This window comes from Tamandua tetradactyla, chromosome 16, assembly GCF_023851605.1.
Source record: "Tamandua tetradactyla isolate mTamTet1 chromosome 16, mTamTet1.pri, whole genome shotgun sequence".
NCBI lineage: Eukaryota > Metazoa > Chordata > Mammalia > Pilosa > Myrmecophagidae > Tamandua > Tamandua tetradactyla.
In genome coordinates, this window is record NC_135342.1 from 40,542,348 (window position 1) to 40,563,443 (window position 21,096).

At 34.1% G+C, this 21,096-nt stretch overlaps 1 protein-coding gene across 2 annotated transcripts in view; it reads right to left on the reverse strand.

Annotated features, from left to right (window-relative positions):
* Positions 1 to 1,106: 1,106 nt before the first annotated feature.
* The window catches only part of NETO2 (neuropilin and tolloid like 2), a 77,217-nt gene continuing 57,227 nt past the window's right edge, over positions 1,107 to 21,096 (reverse strand). For both annotated transcript variants that reach the window (XM_077132338.1, XM_077132337.1), the window contains exons 8-9: positions 4,269 to 4,382; positions 1,107 to 3,137 (exon numbers count right to left, since the gene is read on the reverse strand). In XM_077132338.1, coding sequence (XP_076988453.1) covers positions 2,557 to 3,137; positions 4,269 to 4,382 — 695 coding nt within the window. In that variant the 3' untranslated portion in view covers positions 1,107 to 2,556. The remainder of the gene's footprint in view (positions 3,138 to 4,268; positions 4,383 to 21,096) is intronic.

A 21,096-nucleotide genomic window follows, 5' to 3' on the forward strand; every position in this document is an offset into this window, starting at 1 on the left:
TGACAGGTTGGCTTAGCTATTGATTATCTGATTTTCTAGTTCTATCCCTGCAGACAGATGATCAGAAACCAATGTTTATAGATGCCATTAAGTTGTGCCTACACTGGGTTAATTTTTAATGACCTTTTTCTGTATATTTTCCTTTCTTAAATACCAAGAAAATGCTGCCTCACATAAAGTTTGTCTCAAACTAGTTATCAAGGAAAAAAAAAGCCTCTGCAGGTAAGTTTGTTTTTCATTGTGAAAAACAACTCTTCCTTCTTTGTTTTAGCAGCCAGAAAATTTAGAACCAAATTTGTTGTTCAAGCTTTACTTGTTAACCTGAGTTGTTTGAAACCATGTGCTTCTGTGCTAATGTTTTAACTTTAAAATGTCTTATTTAAAGGCTCTATATATTGTAGGCTTCTTTGAGACTTTTTAAAGAAGAAAGGACACACATCTCAAAAGTAAAAATATAGTTACAAGTGACTATAATGTTCAGCATATTGTATAATGGATATAGTTTCACATAGAAAATATGCTAAGTTCCCTTTCATCATCATGAAGGATGAGATCAATTACTATTATTATTTTAAATGCTTACCACGTTGTTCAAATGTTGGCTGGCTTAAATTGTCTACTAAAAAGCCTATTCAACATAGCTACCAAAAGAAATTAGCTATCTAATCTGGCTCTGGTAATAATCTGGTTCTGGTAATGCTATATTCATTAAGACCTTTTACCTTTCCAAGTTGTACTTTTAAAACAGAGAAAAATAAGCTGGCTTACAAAAATTATGTGTGTTTTCAAATTTCCTGGGTATAATAATTTGTTATTAAAAAACAAAAAGTGACATAAATGTTTTGTATTATATATATATCCACCTATCATATTTAAGGTCACAGTTTTCATTAATGTAAGAGAAGATATTTATATTTTAAAGAATGAAATCCAATGAAATTTCAGGTTCTCATTTCAGTGAAAATTCACTATCAAAAATATAATAAATAAGAATTTACATCTTTTAAACGGCATGTCTGTATTAGTTGTATTTCTTTACATGGATTCCTTTCCATACATATCTTAAGATGCAAAACCTCAGTGCCATAAATAACATGATTGAAGGATCATGTAACAATGTATATTTTAATATGGGATTTGTGTAATGATATAGAGCAATAAATATCACAGTAGAAATTTATCACAAACTAAATACAGTAACAAAAGGGGAAAAAAGCTTATGTACACATTACCAAGGTCTTTACAATAAATTATAGTTACAATTCCATCACAGCATATTTGTATACAGAGCTGCTAATGTGAACGCTGAAAGAAATCCTCCATGTAGGTTTTTAATCCTGATTTAATAAAGTTTGTACAGTATCAAATAATATCAAAAGTCTAAAAAAAGACTGTGAGTTTTTATATCATGTTTATAAATTATTGTTTTGTATACCATTAAAAAACATAAGGTCAAAAGTACAGTTTAAAAAAAAGTTGTTATTCTTGATAAGAGCTAGAAAAATGTATTGTCCCAAGTAAGAAGCAATGTAAAGGCTTATACAGTTCCTTAGGAATTTCCCTTTAATTCTCATACAACCTTGGTTACCATATGCCATAAGATAAACCAATGCAAAGGTAGCTAAAGCAATCTTTTTATGAAAATAATAGGAAACAGCTGGAGGTGAGAAACATCACAAATAAACTCAATTATAGGGATCTTCCACAGTGAATTAAATGGAATGAATGGGCAGTCATTGGATGTGGCCAAATTTGAGAAATTTCAAAGGCCTGCTAGAAGTTTTATTTTTCTCAAGTTTTTAGTCATAATGGACAATAGTGTATGCATCCAAAGGTTATGCAATTTTCCACTACAATTAAGATAAAATATGATTAAAAGGTGATAAATAATACCATCTACTTCTCACAGAAAATAAAGACTAAGGATGCAGTAATTAAAAGGCAACTGTATAAAAAATTAGTCAAGAAGAAACAGATGGATGATGAAACCTAACTCTGTGTCTTAATCAGCTCTTTTCAGAGTTAACTAGCTATAATTTGACAAATTCAAGAACAAATATCTATTGAAATATATGAGAAGCATTAACCACTTGTATTTTTTCAGAAGCTGAAATGGTAAAACTACTGGCATATAAAACCAATTAGAGAAAGGAAAAAGGAACCCAAGATATAATGAAAAATCTTATTTTTAAGCCTGTTGTGGGATCAAAACATTGACAGAGCTATGCTGATCAACAGCAGTCTTCCTGTTGCTAAAACTAACTGGTAGCTTGAGCATGGGTCAACACAACCCATTCCTTACTCAAATGCTGTTAACTGGTGCTTTGTTTACATGAACAAAATAATACCCAATTTTTTTTTTCTTCACTGAATAGAGTTAAGTTCCTTGGTGGGCTTAACATATAGACTGCCTGAGACAATAATTTCACCATTACAATAGGCTAATCGTTAAGATCTCTCTATTTTGATAGGGGAAAGGGTTGGCTGCTAAAACAGTATAGGTACACTGTAGGCTGAACACACACGCACATAATAATTAGCGTCAACTTTAGAAGATTAAAAATCAATGGATATGGATGTTTGTGCAGAATCTTCTCGTCCCCTGACATAAATTTCACAGGGAATCTCCTCCATTACTCTGTCTTCTAGAGCCTGTTCAGAGCACTCATGTGCCTGTTTGAAAGTGTAGCTACTTTTTTTGAAGGTGCTATTAAATGTTTTCATTGGCTGTGGTTGTGCAAAATCATTTCGGAAAGGAAGTTCCATGGAACTGAGGTTGGTCCTGCTTTGTTTGACACTGGATGCTTGTGACCCACAGTGATGGTCATGAATGCACCGGGAGGCAGTGGAGGAGCGCCGCATTTTCTGGTAGTTGTCCAGTTCTTCCGACAAGTCAGCCAGGTCTGCAGAAATTTCTTTGTCCCTTAGCGAAAACAGTTCATAATGAGGAGGATCAAACACTTCTTGGAACCCCGTTTTATTAAAAGCAGTTTTGCAAGCCATGACCTTTTTTCGAGGCTGTTTCACTTGAACTAAAATAGAAATAATGAGAAGAACTAAGACAATCCCTGATGTAATGCCAATAATTGTTCCATGAGTTTTAGTGATTTGCTCAAATATTCCTGCTTTTTTCTTCTCTGTAGGAAGAGAAAGAGAAACATTGAGGCTCTCAAAATTCATCAATAGGAATTGTGTCATAAATTGGGAAGAAGGCATTTTTAGGTAAAGCACTTGGGTCAAATACACCACAGATGATGCAATTTAAAATTAGATTTCTACACAAATAAACCAATTTATTAAAATGATATCTAGTTAAAAATAATCATAATACAGCTAGACAGAGTACTTAGTTCCTTTACTCAAAGGTACATGAACACATATAATTAAAGACATGAATATAGAAAATACTAGATTAAATACTTTTATTTTATCAAGTCTAACTTTCTGCTTTATGGGAAGTTTGACCAACAGCCCCTGTAAGTATATTTTCAATATTTCTACTGATGGACATCAGCAACAGAGAACTACAATAAAAAGACTAACCTAGTCAGATGTATTATCATGGTTACTGGTTTTGAAAATATTTCATGGCAAGTACGTAAGATAGCCAGATCAGATTACATCACCTTTTTATAGTGATTTATTTTAAAGACATCTATTGAACTCTTGGAGGAAAAAAGGTAGATATACTTTAGTTCTGAGAATGATTTTGACAACCATCTTAACAACATTCAACTATTACCATAAGCCATGCTTGTCTTTCACATAGTAAATACAGATAATATAGCCTAAGAAATCTTCCAAAATGAAAAAAAGCAATTCTTAGAGTGAGTTTGCTTTTACCTTGTAATGGTGATTCTATCAGTTAATTTTTATTAATCACATAAAACAGTATTTCCATATAATGTTAAAAATACTAAAGTATTTTTACTTTAAAAATTATTTTGAGAAATAAGGTATCTTTATTGTACATATGACTAATATCGACAACAGAAATATAAAAGGCAGGAAATACCATGATGCAATTCTGAATTAAGATAAAACTTATTTTAGAAACCCCAAATACTTTTGTTTAAAACAAGTATTTTTTCTTTGTTTCTATCACATCTCAGGGAAGCTCTGTGATCCATTTAAAAGAACATTTATATTATATGTCTCCTTTTCTGCCAAAACAGCTATGCTAAAACAACTTTAAGAAAAAAAAATCTTAATTCTTGAGGCAAGAGCCACTTTTATCTCAAAAATGTTCGCCCTTGTACCAGACTCACCTTTACAATGATTTTCATCCCAAGGGTATGCACAGTTTTGAACACCATTACAGACCAAAGAATTATTGATGCACATGTTGCTATGGCAAAAGAAAGTGCTGCCTGTGCAGGGAGCTGTAGGAAAAAGGAAAACAGCATTGCTAAGAAAAGAGAATATACAGATTATGAGCCCATCTTGATTTAATTTACACTTACTTTTACAAAGACAATTTCTTAATTTAAAGACTTTTCAATGAATATACTGTGCTACATGAACAATAAATAAGACAAAGCCAATATTCTCTAGCCCTGGCTCATATAAAGTTTCGCTCATGTTGGGCACTACAAAGGCCATTTTTAAATAATGACAATCTGAATATATTTCCCATAGTTCTTATGGAACTAGTATATACCCCACTGTGATGGTTAATTTTATGTGTCAACTTGGCTAAGTTAAAATGTTCACTTGTTTGGTCAAAAACTGGCCTAGCTCTTTGTGGTGATATTCTGTAGACATGATTAGCAGCTATAAATAGTTGACTTTAAGCGAAATAAATTATCCTTGATAATGTGGGTGGGTCCCACCCAATCAATCAGTTGAAGGTCTTAAGAGCAAAAACGGTTATTTCCATAAGAAGAAATTCTTCTTTAAGACTACAACCTTCTACTCCACACTGAATTTCATTCTGCCGGCTTGCCCTATAGAATTCGGATTGCCAGCCACCACAATCACATAAGCCAATTCCTTAAAATAAATCCATATATTACATAAATAAATAAACACACACACACACGTCCTGCTAGTTCTATTTCTCTGGAGAACCCAGACAAACATATCTGGTAAATTTTTTCAAAAATTTAAAGGACATCTGTACATCAATATTCATAATAGCATTATTCTCAACTTCCAAAAGATAGAAGCAAACCAAGTGTCTATCAACAGATGAATGGATAAACAAAATGTGGTACATCCATACAATGGAATATTATTCAGCTATAAAAAGGAACAGAGTTCTGAAACATGCAGTAACACAAATGAACACTGAAGATATTGTCTTGAGTAAAATAATCCAGATACAAAAAAATATTGGGATTTGACTTCCTGAAATATCTAGATAGGCAAATTCATAGAGAAATTAAGTAGATTACATGTTACCAGGGGCAGGGGGAAGGCATGGGGAGTCAACGCAGAGTTTCTATTTGGAGTGATGGAAAAGTTTTGGTAATGGATGATGGTGATGGTAGCACAACATTACGAATGGAAATAATACCGAGTTGTACATTTGAAAGTGGTTAAGAATGGGAAATTTTACATTATAAATATGTTACAATAAAAACATTTCAAAGTACAATAAAGGCATATGGAGTAATTTCTTATTTTGTGTAAGTTATTCTCTCCGCCTAGAATATCTTCTTCCTTCCCTTCTTGGCAATCATTTTCAAAATCATCTCAAATGTTACCCTTTCTGTGATGATTTCTCAATTATCCTAGGTAGCTAGTCATCCCTGTGTGTTCCTGTCACACTCTATATACTTCTCGATGTACACTTCTCAATGTATTTGTGAATATTTGTTATACTGGATTATGACTCAATGCATGTACTTCGGTTATGAAATAAAGTCCTAGATCAGAGACAGAAATACAAAGTAGTGTAACTTTAAAGTACTTCACTGAAAAGACGTACACAAAAAAATCTGAAAGTTAAAAAGTGGGACAGCTTAAAGACTGGAAAAAGATATGGTAAAAATACCCAAAAATAAACTAACCATTTTGACTTGTAAAATTATAATCTGATAAAATGTTTTTTTCTGTCTAAAAAATTCTACTGAAATAAATAATTCCAGCAAATTTTTCTTTTTTAATGCAATTTTATTGAGATATATTTACATACATACAATCCATCCAAAAGTATACAATCAATAAAATTCCACATTTTAATTTTCAGAAAATATGTGTTTTATCAAGAATTGATTATGATTTTATATCAGACTGAAAGAACCTAAAAAATTTTTCACATTTTCATTTTAAAGTTTCTTTAAAGATTTCAAGGTGAAACGAAACATCTAAAATTTCAATGACTGATAAATAACCTCTTCCCACCCAAGATGGCTTGCAAGGGTTTTTTCCAGCTAAATGTTATCTTTATGCAATGAATATCATTAAAATACCAGGCATGAGGTAAGCATTTCTTTTTCTCCATAGAGGGGGCTATCTGTTTAGGTTGTCACTCCAGGCCTTTGTTTGCTTACTTGTTTCCTCCCTAAGGAAAGAAGAGTGAATTATTTTATTGATATATCTGGGAGCAGGAATTGGAGATTCACAGCTCAGCCCCTTTTCTTATTTACTTTGGGAGCCAGTGGCCTGCAGGAAGCTGACATTTTTCTCAGAACCTCTATACCATTACTTTAGAGGGCCTGACTTCCACATGACTGTCTAGCTCTGTGCTGGTGACTGGGTTGTCAAGCCTGAAATACTAGGGTGCAGTCTTAGGAAACTTAAGAATGCCTACTCATATTCCTCAATTGCAATATCAATAATAAAACTGATATATTGATATCCACTTGCCTGTCCCCCTTTACCTATCTCAACTGGCTCTGAACATGGGCTGGGAAAACAGTTATTATACTAGATTCCCAGAAAAACCCCAAAGCATAATCTGATTAACATAGGTCAATATTCTCTATTCCAAAATCTCTATTCTTCATCCAAAATTGTCTTGGTATTAGAGTGCAATCATAACTTTTCTTTAAGGAATAATCCCTGATAAGGTATTATTTATCCAATTTGCAATGCAGCAGATTTATAATCTATGTTAATCATTATGAAGCAGTTTGTTTACCCCTTTCCCACACTGTTAAACAATTTGAGCTTAGGCACTGACTTCTTTATCTACATACAATTAAACAGTCTTCATATTAAACTTTTAAGCTTGTTTTTTTGCTGAGCATTCAGCCACTACACTTCAAGTATAATAACCCCTAGGTGGCTCTTGTGACTGGAAAGTCTGAAACAGCTATGAACCATGAATAACTGTGGAGCAGTGCTGTGCAGCAGAAAGTAGAAAAATAGTGGACAGGTAATCAATAGAAATTGTTTCTGTTACCAGTTCACTGTACACTTTAAGACGATCTAACATCTGAGATTCTTTTATGCAGGGTATTAGATTCTGGTTTGAATATTCAATGAGATTATGAAATTACTGGTCTCAACATGTTGCTACTTCTACTCTCAATCTAAGTGCAAAAAAAAGTTAATAATTAATGACTAAATTATCCAGAGACTGTTATCCTGTCAAAAATCATTTAACCTATTGGAATTATAAATATTTCATGATCCTTAAAAAATGTTTGATGATTTCAAAGCTCATCATAATGACAATAGGTATTAGTTACATAAATAAGCCATTAGATTGGGAATAGGTAAGTCAACAAAGATGTATAGTGGTATTTTATTTAATTAAAGAAACTAGCTAGTGCACCACTTTAGTTGCATCATATATATCATAAAATGATTACATAATGGGTACTCTCTAAAATATAACGAATGGCCTAGAGAAACATACAGCATCTTCAAATTCACCATCCCTTAAAACAGGAGTTTTCTGTTTTTATATATATACCACACCATAATTCTATTACATGGTGCATAGTACTCTATATTATATTCTAATTCTGCTATCTGTTTTATCTATTTAAGAGATGGGGATGCAGGGAAGAGAAGCTATTTTTAAGACATGCTGAATGAGATAAACAACAGAGTGGCTTTTTGGGATTCAGATTTTCTGAGCCAAACTATCATTAGCTTTTAAGTTTATCCACAGAGCATTATGTGACTGCAATCTGTTGGCTCTTTATAGTTTGAAAGGTGACATAATACAGGTTTTCTGCTCTGTGTTTCTCAATGATTATATGGTTAAGAGGAAAATATCCTTAGCTTTTATGGTAGAGGGCTTTATAATTGCTCCTCCAGTTATTTAAAGCAATTAGAAAAAATAGGACTGATATAGTCAAATGTTTTACAGAAATTTGTGTTACATTTATAATTACAAATATCTTAAGCATTATGGCTTTTCGTTGGACAAACATGGCTGTTCTTATGAGAGTCAAGGTAGTTATTGATTTGGGATGCTAATGAAAACTTTAATTCAAAACTATGATGAAATAGTTGAATAATGAGTCTTTATCAACAAAGTACAAAGATAATAGCAAAAATAGTGCTAGTTATGTCACTCTTTACTTATAGCCTAAAAACTCTCTACCCCCTTTATTCACCACTGGGTTATGGCATGGAAAAGAGGAGGAAGGTTCAGATTTCAGCTCCCCTCTACTTGTGATGAGATGTGACAATGATGCTGAAAGATGGTTCTCTCCTTCAACTAAGCCTGCAGGTGACCCTTAGGCAATATGCCACTGAAAATCACATTACGGATTCATTCTAACAAAAGTATCTACTCCTTTCACAGTTCTAGTCCTAGAAATTTTCTTATAAAGCCATATAATTTCTTAGAGAGTCAGGTATGTATTGGAATTCAGTGCCTGGACAGAAGTCTAACATATCCTGATTCCTATTCTACATTGTCCCATTTAGCTAAGTAATGTTATTTTAGTTACATCTGCAATGTACAATGGGTAGGCATGAAGTGACTCTCATGCAGAAATAGCCCATTTATATAAGCCTCATTTGAAATATTGTTTCATAGGTAGATTCACAACAATTACAAATCACTAATAACTTAGAGAAGAACAAAAGAAATAGTTCAACAATTAGAATTAATGACTAGGATGTAAAAATTTCATCTCTGAAATGTGCTTATCAAAGGGAGATTTTCAAGCTGGGAATATTCTCTTTAAAAAAATCCATGAAATCCCCTAATTTATCACATCTACAAAGTTTGTGGAAGATGTTCTTGGTTAATAAAGTTAAATTTGGGGTATGGAGCTAAATCTATTGTAGCCTTACAACTCAATCTTACATTTAATGATTACCATAAAAATAACTTAGGGAGACTTTTCACCTGATTAATAATCAGAATTGTACCAACAGAGAAATCATTAAATGTATATATAGAAAATACCTTAACTAAAACATATCAGTGGATAATTTCCATTTAAGATTTAGAGCAGCACTCTCCAAAATATGTATGAGCCAAAAATATAAGTATGAGCCAAAAACATGATCTAGTAGCCACATTAAAAAGAAACGGATGAAATTAATTTTACTAAACCCAATTTATTAGTACAAAAGAGAGTTAAATTAGGCTTAAAGCTATCTTTAGAAGGGCCTGTTTACAAGGTTGACCTTGGCTGGCATCTGGGAATTTGGCTTTCCTCCATTCTCTAACATAACTGATAAAGGTGGTTCACTGGGCCTAGACTGTTTGTGCAAGCAGTGTAGTTTATGCTGAACACATGCTTTCATTCTGACAGTCTGGAATTTTTGTATGTGCTCAGCAGAGGTAGATATATGATCAACTTTCAGTAAAAACACTGGGTGTTGAGCCTCTAATGGGCTTTCCTGGGTGGAACACTGCATACATGTAACAGCATTATGCGCTGCTGGAAAATGATTTCTCCAGACTATTATGGTGTCTCTTTCACTTGCTGATCATATCGTGTATCCTTTCGCTGCAATATATCTTAGCTGTGAGAACAAATACATGAATCCTTCTAGCAAATCACCTAACATGTAGGTGGTCTTGGGAAGTCCTGAAACAGTATAAAGAATATTCTTCTTTAAACATGTAACCAACAGAAAACATTATCAAGGAGATATTTCACATTCTTCAGTGAAATCTGTGATGTATTTAGGTACTTTAAGCACTTTTCAATTTGGACTGGCCAAACTGGACTGGCTCAAAAGCCCCCGTGGCTAGTGGACACTGTGCTGGACAGGGCAGACATGGATGTCAGGAATAATAAACAGATGAAAAAAATAAGACAACTAAATTAGCTTTCTTGTTAACTATATCTTTGCATAAAGCCCTGATGATTTGAAATTACTTGAAATACCAAACAGTCTATGTATAGGTGATTTCTTCTTAAAGTTGTGGCTTTACAGAAAAATCATGCATAAAATACAGGGTTCCGATACATCACCCCATTATCAACACCTTGCATTGGTATGGTGCATTTTTACATCTGATGAAAGCATTTTTGTAACTGTACTTATTAACTATAGTTCATGGTTTAACCTAGGGTTCACTGCTAGTGTTGCCCAGTTTCATGGATTTTTAAATTTTTATTCTAGTGACATATACACAACCTAAACTTCTCTTTTAAACCACAAATATACAATTTAGTGTGGTTATTATCTTCACAATATTGTGCTACCATCACCATCATTCATTACCAAAACCTTTCATTGTGGAAAACAGAAACTGTATATTTTAAGCCTGAACTCCTTATTTCCTTACCCAGTCCTGTCCCATGGTAACCTATATTACATTCTGACTTTGAGTTTACTTATTCCAATTATTTCCTATCAGTGAGATCACACAATATTTGCCTTTTTGTGTCAGGCTTATTTCACCCAAAGTGATGTCTTCAAGGTTTATCCATGTTGTTCTAGGTATAAGCACTTCATTCCTTTTTACAGCTGAATAATATTCAGTTGTGTGTATATTTTGTTTATCTATTCACTTGGTGGTGGATACTTGGGTTCTTTCATCTTTTGGCAATTGTGAATAATGCTACTATGAATATCAGTGCGCAAATATCTGTCAATTCTTTGGGGGTATATAACAATAGGTGGGATTGCTGGGTCATACAGTAATTCTACACTTAACTTTCTGAGGAACAGCCACAATGTCTTCCACTATTTTATATTCCCATCAGCAATGAGTGTTTCTATTTTAGCACATCCTCTCCAACACTTGTGCTTTTATATTTTTAAAACAGTAGCCATACTAGAGGTGTGAAATGGCTTCTCCCTGTGGTTTTAATTTGCATTTCTACCATTGCGTAGGTTGTTGTTTTACTTTCATAATAAAGTCCTTTGATGCACACGTATTTAACTTTGTTGAGGATCCATTTATCTGTTCTTTCTTCTGTTGCTTGTGTTTTTGGTGTAACGTCTAAGAAACCACTGCCTGACACAATGTCCTGAAGTTTTTTACTCTAGGAGTTTTATAGCTGTGGCTCTTATATTTAGGTCTTTGATCCACTTTGAGTTGATTTTTGTATATGATGTAAGGTATGGGTTCACCTTAATTCTTCTCGATATGGAGATCCAATTTTCCTGACACCATTTGTTGAAGAGACTATTCTTCCCCAATTAAGTGGTCTTTGCCTCTTGTTGAAAATCAGTTAGTTATAAATGTGAGGGTTGATTTCAGAACTCTCCATTGACCTACATATCTGCCCTTGTGTCAGTACCATGCCATTGAATTTGTAAATTGCCTTGACTAGAATTGACTTCCTGACAATATTTGGTTTTTTAATCCATGTATATTTATTTAGGTCTTCTTTCTTTTGACAACGCTTTGTAGTTTTCTGTGTACAAGACCTTTATGGCCCTTTTCAGATTTATTCCTAGATATTTGTCTCTTTTAGTTGTTATTGTAAATGGAGTTTTTCCCTTGATTTCCTCCTCATATTACTTATCACTAGTGTGATTTTGGGGTGTTCATCTTGTATCCTGACACTTCAATGATTTAATTAGCACTAGCAGTTTTGTTGTGGATTTCTTCAGGATTTTCTGTATATATAGGATGTCATCTTCAAATACGGAAAGTTTTACTTCTTCCTTTCCAATTTGGTGTCTTTTATTTCTTTTCCTTTCTAAGTGCTTTGGCTAGAACTGATAGTCCTATGCTGAATAAGTGGTGATAGTGGCCATCTTTATCTTGTTCCTGGTATTAAAGCAAAAGTTATCAGTCTTTCACCATTAAGGAGGATGTTAGCTGTGGTATATATTTTTCATATATGCCCTTTATCATGTTGAGGAAGTTTCCTTCTATTTCCAGTTTCCTAAGAGTTTTATCAATAAAGGGCTGCTGGATTTTGTCACATGCCTTTTCTGCATCCAACTGAGATGATCATGAAGTTTTTTTTTCTTTACTCTATTAATGTGGTGTATTACATTAATTGATTTTCTTATGTTAAACTACCCTTGCATACCTGTGATAAATCCCAGTTGATCATGGTATATAATTCTTTAAATGTGCTGATGGATTCAGTATTGGGGGGGGGGGGTTGCATCTTAAGAGATATTGGTATAATTTTCTTTTCTTATGTCTTAATCTGGCTTTGGTATGAAAGTGATGTTGGCCTTGTAAATGAACTAGGGAGCATGCCCTCCTCCTAATATTTTGGAAGAGTTTGAGCACGATAGGTATTAATTCTTCTTGGGATGGTTGGTAAAATTCACCAGTAAAGCCATTTGATCCTGGGCTTTTCTTTGTCGGGAGATTTTTGATCACTGATTCAATCTTTTTAGTAGTTGTTGATTTGTTGAGATTTTCTATTTCTTCTTGAGTCAGTCCAAGTAGTTTCTATGTATCTAGGAATTTGTCCCTTTTATCTATGTCATCTTTAATGCTATCACATATTATCAGATATGTTATTGGCATACATTTGTTCACAGTATCCTCTCATTGTGTAGTTGCTTTTTATTTTTCAATTTTGAAAATATCTCAAATTAGAAACAAGCTCAGGTTATATTCATACGGCAATAAGAAGCAGCAGCACAATTCACTCATGGCAAATATCTTTGCTGAGTTCTTCGTATTTCCAAATGCCTGAGCAACTCACTACATGCAAAACAATGCAATATTTTCCCTATCATATCTTTTAATAGTTTTCCAAGGCAGTTAGACTTAAAACTGTAGTTATCTTTGACTCATTCTCTCTTACCTTTATTCTTGACTAGTCACCAAATCCGGTTGTTTTTGGCTCCACACATTTTTGTTTTTAAGATTTTAATTTCGAAGCAAGTTTAACCTCGCACGATGTTTGGGAAAAAAAAGAAAAATCCATACCGAGAATTCCAACAAAACCTCCACCCACATGCACTAATTTTTACCATATTGCCACACTTGCCATTCATTTTAACCATCCATGCACCATTTTTCTAAACATCTGAGAGTAAGTTGTATAGATCATGCTTTTTGAACACTTTATACTTCCATGTATATTTTGTAAGAATAAGGATATTCACTAGTTAACCACTTCAAGAACAGTTTTCAAATTTAAAAAATTTAACACTGACATACAGTTTATAGTCTATAGTCCAGTATTTTCACAAGTTCCTGTAATGTCCTTTTGGGTCTTTTACTCTCCATCAATAGATCCAGTTCAGGATCATGCACTGTTATCTAATTGTCATTGCATCTTTAGACTCCCTATTTTTAAAAAAAAAAAATTACAGAAACCTATACAACATAAAATTTCCCATTTCAATTATTCCCAATGATAAAATCCAGTGGTATTTACCAGGTTGTTGCTACCCTGACCACCATCCATTACAAGAACTTTTACATCAACCCAAACAGAAAGTCTGCATCCGTTGTGCATTAAGTCCTTATCCTCTTTCTCTTCCACCTGGATAAACTGCACTTTATTTTCAGCCTATTTACATATTCTATCTATTTAATGTAAGTGAAATCATGTAATATGTGACCTACTTGTTTGACTTATTTCACTCAACATTTCAAGGTGTCATCAATGCTATAGCATATAACTTAATTTCATTATTTTTTATAGCTGAATATTACACTGCAAGTATTTACCATATTGTGCTTATCCATTTATTTGTTGATGGGCACTTGTGTTGCTTCCATCTTTTGGCTATTGTGAATAATACAAGTATGTGTCCGAGTACTTGTTTTCAATTCTTTGGGGTATATATCTAGAAGTGGTACAGCTGGGTCATTTGATAATTTTAAGTTTTATTTCTTAACTGACAAATCATTTCCTGTAGTGTCTGCACCAGTTTACATTCCCACCAATAATGTACTAAGGTTCCTATTTCTCTGCATTCTCACCAACACTTATTTTCTGTTTTCTTAATAATAATCATTCCAGCATGAGGTGCTATCTCATTGTGGTTTTGATTTGAACTTCCCTAACAGAAAATGATGTTAATAATCTTTTCATATTTTCAATGGCCATTTGTATATCTTTGGAGAAATGCCTATTTAATTCCTTTGCCCATTCTTCAATTTTTTTTTTGTCATTTTGTGGTTGAATTGTAGGAGCTTTTTGTACATTCTGGATATTAAATACTTATCAGATACATAAGTTCCAAATATTTTCTCCCATTCAGTTGGCTATCTTTTCACCTTCTTAATAATGTCTTTTGATGTATAAATATTTATAATTTTGATGAAGTCCAATTTAACTGGTTTTTTTCCTTCTATTGCCCATGTTTTTGGTATAAAGTTTAAGAATCCATTGCCTAATACAAGGTCCAGAAAATATTCCTCTAGAATTTCTAAGAGTTTTAGGATTTTAGCACTTAATTTAGGTCTCTGATTCATTTTTAGTTGATTCTTGCATATGGTGTGAGATAAGGGCCCATTTTCATTTTCTACATGTGGATATTGTTTTCCCAGTAGTGTTGGTTGAAGAGACTATCCTTGCACCTTTGTGAAAAAGCAAAGGTGTGAAATTCCATTTAAAACAACAACTAAAAGAATAAAAAATCTAGGAATAAATCTAGCAAAGGATATAAAGGTCTTGACACAGATAACTACAAAATAAAATCAAATAAGATCTGGATAAACATAAGGAAATTCTGTGTTCAAGAACAGGAAGACTAAATATTGTTAAGGTGTGAATGACCCCAAACTAATTACAGACTCAACACAATCCTAATACAATTTCCAACAGCCTTCTTTGCAGCAATGAGAAAAGCAATCATCAAATTTATGTGGGAGGGTAAGGGAATTCAGATAGCCAAATTCATCTTGAAAAAGAACGAAGTTAGAGGACAAACAGTTCCAGATTTTAAAACTTCTTACAAAGTCACAGTAATCAAAACAGCATGGTAAGAGGGTATAAAGGGTAGGTCAGTGGTAGAATTCTTGCCTGCCAGGCAGGAGACCTGGGTTCAATTCCCGGCCATACACGTGCCCCTTAAGGAAAAAAAAAATCAACATATGGTGCTGCAATAAGGGGACAGTCACGTGGAAAAAGAATGAAATGTGACCCCCACCATACAACATACAAAAACCAAAAACAAAAAACAGTATATGTCCTTGTCTGGCCCAAGGACAGACATATAGGCCAATGGAATAAAATAAACAGTTAAGAAATAAATCCTTACGTCTAATAAACCCTGGCAAATTCATTTCTGACTAGGTTGCCAAGCCCACTCATTTGGGAAAGAATAGTCTCTACCACAATAGTGCTGGGAAAACTGGATCTCTATAAACAAAAGAATGAAGGAGGACCCTTACCACATACCATTTACAAAAAATAAACTCAAAATGGATCAAAGACCTAAATACAAGAACCAAAAATCATAGAACTAGAAGAAAATGTAGGGAAACATCTTCAGGACCTTGTGTGAGGTTAAAATTCTTAGATTTTTACCCAAAGCATGAGCAACAAATGAAAAAAATAGATAAATGGGGCCCCTGATGGTACCATTTTGATGCATATTTGTGCATTAAAGGACTTCACCATGAAAGTAAAACAACAACCTATACAATGGGAGAAAATATTTGGAATCACATATCAAATAAGGGGCTAAATATCCAGAATATATAAAGAAATCCTTCAAGCCACAACAAAAACACAAACAACCCAACTGAAAAATGGATAAAGGACTTGAAGAGATATTTCTCCAAGGATATACAAATGGCTAAAAAGCACATGAAAAGATGCCCAACATCTTTAGCCATTAGGGAAATGCAAATAAGAACCACAATGAAATGTCATTTCACATCCATGAAAATGGCTACTAGTATAAAAAAGGAAAATAAAAAGATCTCGAGAGAATATAGTGAAACAAGAAAATTCATTTCTTTTGGTAGGAATATAAAATGGTACAGACTCCATGAGTGAATAAATTGTGGTGTAAAAAGGAACGAAATTCTGATACATCAACAACATGGATGAACCCTGAAGATGTCATATTCCATGAAATAAGCCAGACAAAGAAGACAAATATTATATGATCTCAGTGATCTAATTAAAATATTCAAATTCACAGACTCAGAAACTAGAATAGACTATCTAGGACACAGGCAGGGGTAGAGAAAGGAGTGGTTATACTTAATTTCTATTTGGGTTCATGGAAATGTTTTGGTAATGGATGGTGGTGATGGTAGCACAACATTGTGACTGTAATTGATAGCAATGAATTATATATGTGAATGTGGTTAAAAGGGGAAATTTTACGTTGTATATATGTTATCAGAATAAAATATTAAAAAAAAAACCCTTGGACTAGTGCAGGAATAGTCTCTTCAGTAAACGGTAAAACCTCATGTAAATTATGTACCTGAAGAGTATAGTATGCTGCTCTTCATGTAAGACAAAAAGAGGTTAAAAAAACATATATATATATATATATATATATATATATATATATCTGCCCATTTTTGCAAAAGAAATACAGGAGGGATACACCAGGATCTAATGAGATTGGTTACCTACAGAGAGTGGGTTGGAATAAAATGCAAGGAATGGGGAAACGGGGTTGGGGCAGCAGAGATGAGAGGAGATACTTATCAGTATTTCTTTTTGTATAGTTCTGAGAACAGCGTTAAGTTCCCCAAAAGGAAAAATAATTTGAAGTACTCAAGACATGCAGCAAAACAGAATAAAATATAAATAGTCAGGGCAGTGCAACGGTGGCTCAGTAGTAGAATTCTTGCCTGCCATGCTGGAAACCTGGGTTTGATTCCCAGTGCCTGCCCATGTAAAAAAAAAGAAAGAAATATAAGCAGTCACAAGTAAATTCCTGTGGTACTTTGAAGCAGTTATGTACCCCAGAAAAGGCCAGGCTTTTTCAATCCACTCCTGAAGGTGCAAGAGCTATTGTGGATAGAACCTTTTGATTTAGGTTATTTCAATTGTGATGTGACCCATATTCAAGGTGGGTCTTAATCCTTCTACTGGAGTCCTTTATAAGAGGATAAAAGCCACAGAAAAGCTGATAGATGAAATTAAGAAAAACTCATAGAGAAAAGCCTTGGAGAAGCTAAAAAGGACTTAAAAGAAATAGAGAGGAAGGCCAGCAGATGTCACCACATGCCTGGCCATGTGACAGAGGAGTCGGGATTGCCAGCAGCTTTTCTTCAGAGAAGCTTTAGCAAGTCAAAACAATTGTATTACAAATGTATTTTGAATACAGTACATTAAAATGTATTCCAAGGGTATTACATATATAACTGTAATTCAAAGAGAGCAGAAAGCAACTAATCTAACCGGAAAACAGTATTTTGAAGTAAAGCTATGACAAAAAGAAGTGTAGATAAATAATTTACTCTGGTTAGTAAATTTCTTTCTCACAAGGGTATGAGTTAGCAATTTAGAAACTACTTTATGCATGATTTAACAATAAATGCTAAAAAGAGCCATATTTCTCACTGTGAAGAAAGGAAAGGAAAAAGGCTACAATGTACCTTGTGGTACTGGACTGGAATTGGGGAGGTATCAGAATGAACAATAGTTTTAATATGCATACAGATGGGTAGATATAGAAATATACATGTGCATGTATGTGTATGTTAGCATATACACATATATTTTGTAGCTCTGTCTGCTGAGAGGGTTCAAAAGCAATGACACCTCAGAAGCAATGAGCACACGAAGTGTCCTGATCTTGATTTCTAAATATCACGCTCCAATAAAAGGGACCAGGGTTCTGTAGGAACATGGTTGATTCCAGGGCTGGAGTAGGGAAAATACAGGTTGAGCATGGTTCATCTGGTAGCACCAGTAAGTAAGGAAGGCTTAAAAAAATAATGGGGCAACCCAAGTGTTCATCAACATACAAATCAATAAACAAAATGTGGTATACACATACAATGAAACTGTATTCAGCTGTAAAAACAACGAAGTTCTGACACAGGCTACAACATGGATGAACCTCGAAGACATGTTGAATGAAATAAAACAGACACTAAAGAAAAGATATTCTATTTCTTGATTGACAAGAAATTACTACATGCAAATTCATAGACTGAAAGTAGATTACGGATTACCAGGGGCTGAGGGCAGGGGGAATGGGGAGTCAGTGCATCATGGGTGGAGTTTGGGGTGATGGGAAAAGTTTTGGTAATGAATGGTGGTGATGGCAGCATGACACTGTGAATGTAATTGACACCACTGAATTGTATGTTCAAGAGTAGTTAAAATGGGAAATCTTATGCTGTATATATGGTACAGCAATAAAAAAATAAAGTGGTGGGTCGATAGGATACTGGAGGTAACCTGAAGAAGCTCCCAAATGCCAAACGTAGCACTTTGAACAAAATAATCTCTACTGGATTATAACCCAATAGAACAATATGAATAACCATGAGCCAATACTGATATAAATGAGTAACTGAGTAAACGGGAGAAAAAGATAGGTCTTCCTCACAACAGAATACTAATTAATAAGTATATAGAAGGAACAGTGGAAATGAACAATTACAATTAGGTCAAATCTATAGTAAATAATTCCAAAAGGCAAAAATCATCAATGGATGCTAAAATTTTTTAGCAAAAGCATATCTGCATAGTCTCAAAGAGCCACATGGTGGTTTGGAGACTTTATGAACCCCAAAAGATCATGCTCTTAAAGCTAATCCATTCCTGTGGGTGTAAACCTATTCTGGGTGGAACCTTTTGATTAGGTTATTTCAGTTGAGGTATGTGCCAGGTGAGTATTAATCCTCTTACAAAGGTCCTTTATAAGAGGATGAAATACAGAGATAAAGACACAGAAGCTAAGAGAGAAAGCCAGAGACAAAGTAGCCAGAAGCTAAAAGCAAAAAAAATGCAGGAGAGAAGGGAGAGACCAGCAGATGCTGCCATATGTCTTGCTATGTGATCGCTGGTAGCCACTCTTCAGTGAGAAAGCATCCAGTTGATGCCTTGATTTGGACGTTTCATTGACTCAGAACTGTAAGCATATAAGTTAATAAATTCCCACTGTAAAAGCCAACAAAGTTCCGGTATACTGCATTTTGGCAGCTTCAGCAAACTAAAACAGTGCTCACTGATAAGAAACAAACAAAAATCATAACTTTATAGTAGAAAAACCCAGAAGACAGCAACTTAATGAAGTGATCAAAATTACCACCACCAGTTTTCTGGTACTATCTGCAGTTTTGAGTCATCTGTGTGGTGGACCCAGGTGCCTTGTTGGCACTTTGCCTTTTTCTGATATAGGCAGTAGGGAGGGAGAAATGGCAACAGGTTGCTGCCAGCCGAGGCTCCAGGATTCTGTTTTTCAAACCTAAGGTCATCTCCCAGTTATAGCAGGGGGAAGATCCCTGGAGGATGGAAAAAGTTCCTCAAAGCACATGTCCATAAGATGGGAGAGCATGCTTGAAACCAGAGTTTCCAAAGAAAAAAATCAGGAAGTGATAATAAAAAACTCATAGATGGTGGTCCTTTTCACTTCAAATTGAGGAAAATCTATACATATGAGTACAGGTTAGAGAAGCAACAAGGCACAAGAACAATCCTTTCAGGAAAGTCTTAGTTATCATCAAAAAAAACTTAAAGGAGAAAAGATTTAAAGGTATTGAATTTGGGAAAAATCTTAGTCTAAAATCATCACTTATTAGATAACCTAGAGTCATTTCCAGATGTATGGAACCCTATTTACAGCAGGAGTTAATTCTAATTAAATTTTCGGGAATCAACACAGCACATACATGTTACAAATGTAACGTCTCTGGGAAATCTTCCTCCACAGTTTTCCCCTCAGTATATATCAGAGAAGCTCTATAAATGTAAGGAATGCAGGAAAGCTTTCAGCCAAAGTTCATTGCTCACTCAGCATCTCAGGATTCATTATGGAGAGAAACATTATATATGTAGTGAACGTGGAAAAGCCTTCAGTTTCAGCACATCTCTTACTGAACATCATAGAATTCACACTGGAGAGAAACCCTTTAGTTGTAATGACTGGAAAAGTATTCAGTTACCACTTAGCCTTTACTCTATATCAGAGAATACACACTGGTGAGAGAACTTATGTGTGTAAAGAATGTGGGAAAGCCTTTAGCCAAAGCTTGGCTCTTATACAGCATCACTGGAGAAAAACCCTACAAATGTCATGAATGTGAGAAAGCTGACTCCTGGATTTCACAGCTTAATATATACCACAGAATTCATACTGGGGAGAAATCGTTAAGTCTGTAAAGAATGTGGAAAGGCGTTCAGTTCCCACTCAGCAGTTAATACATATCAGAAAATTCATAGTCGAGAGAAACCCTATAAATGTAATGACTGTGAAAAAGTCTTCAACCAAAGTTCAGCTCTTCTTGGCATGAGAATTTATACTGGAGAGAAATCATTTAACTGTAAAGTTGTGGGAAAGCCTTCAGACAAAGTTCATCCTTTATGACACAAAATAATTCATATGGGTGAAAAATCTTATAAATCTTAAGAATGTGGGAAAGCTCTTAGAGGATTGATCCCCTACTAATCAACAGGGGACTCATATCAGAGAGAAACTCTATAACAGAATGTATGTAGAAAATCTTTCAAGTGAAGTTCATTCCAGTTGTTCATCTGGTAAGAAAATGAGGAAGTGTAATCAATTATGGGGAAAACATCAAAATATAGACCTCATCAAACATCAGAGACTTGATACAAGATAGCCTTGGGAATATTTTGAAGTTTCTATAAAAATTATACATATCTTATGTACATATATATCCTACGGTTAAGTTGGTAT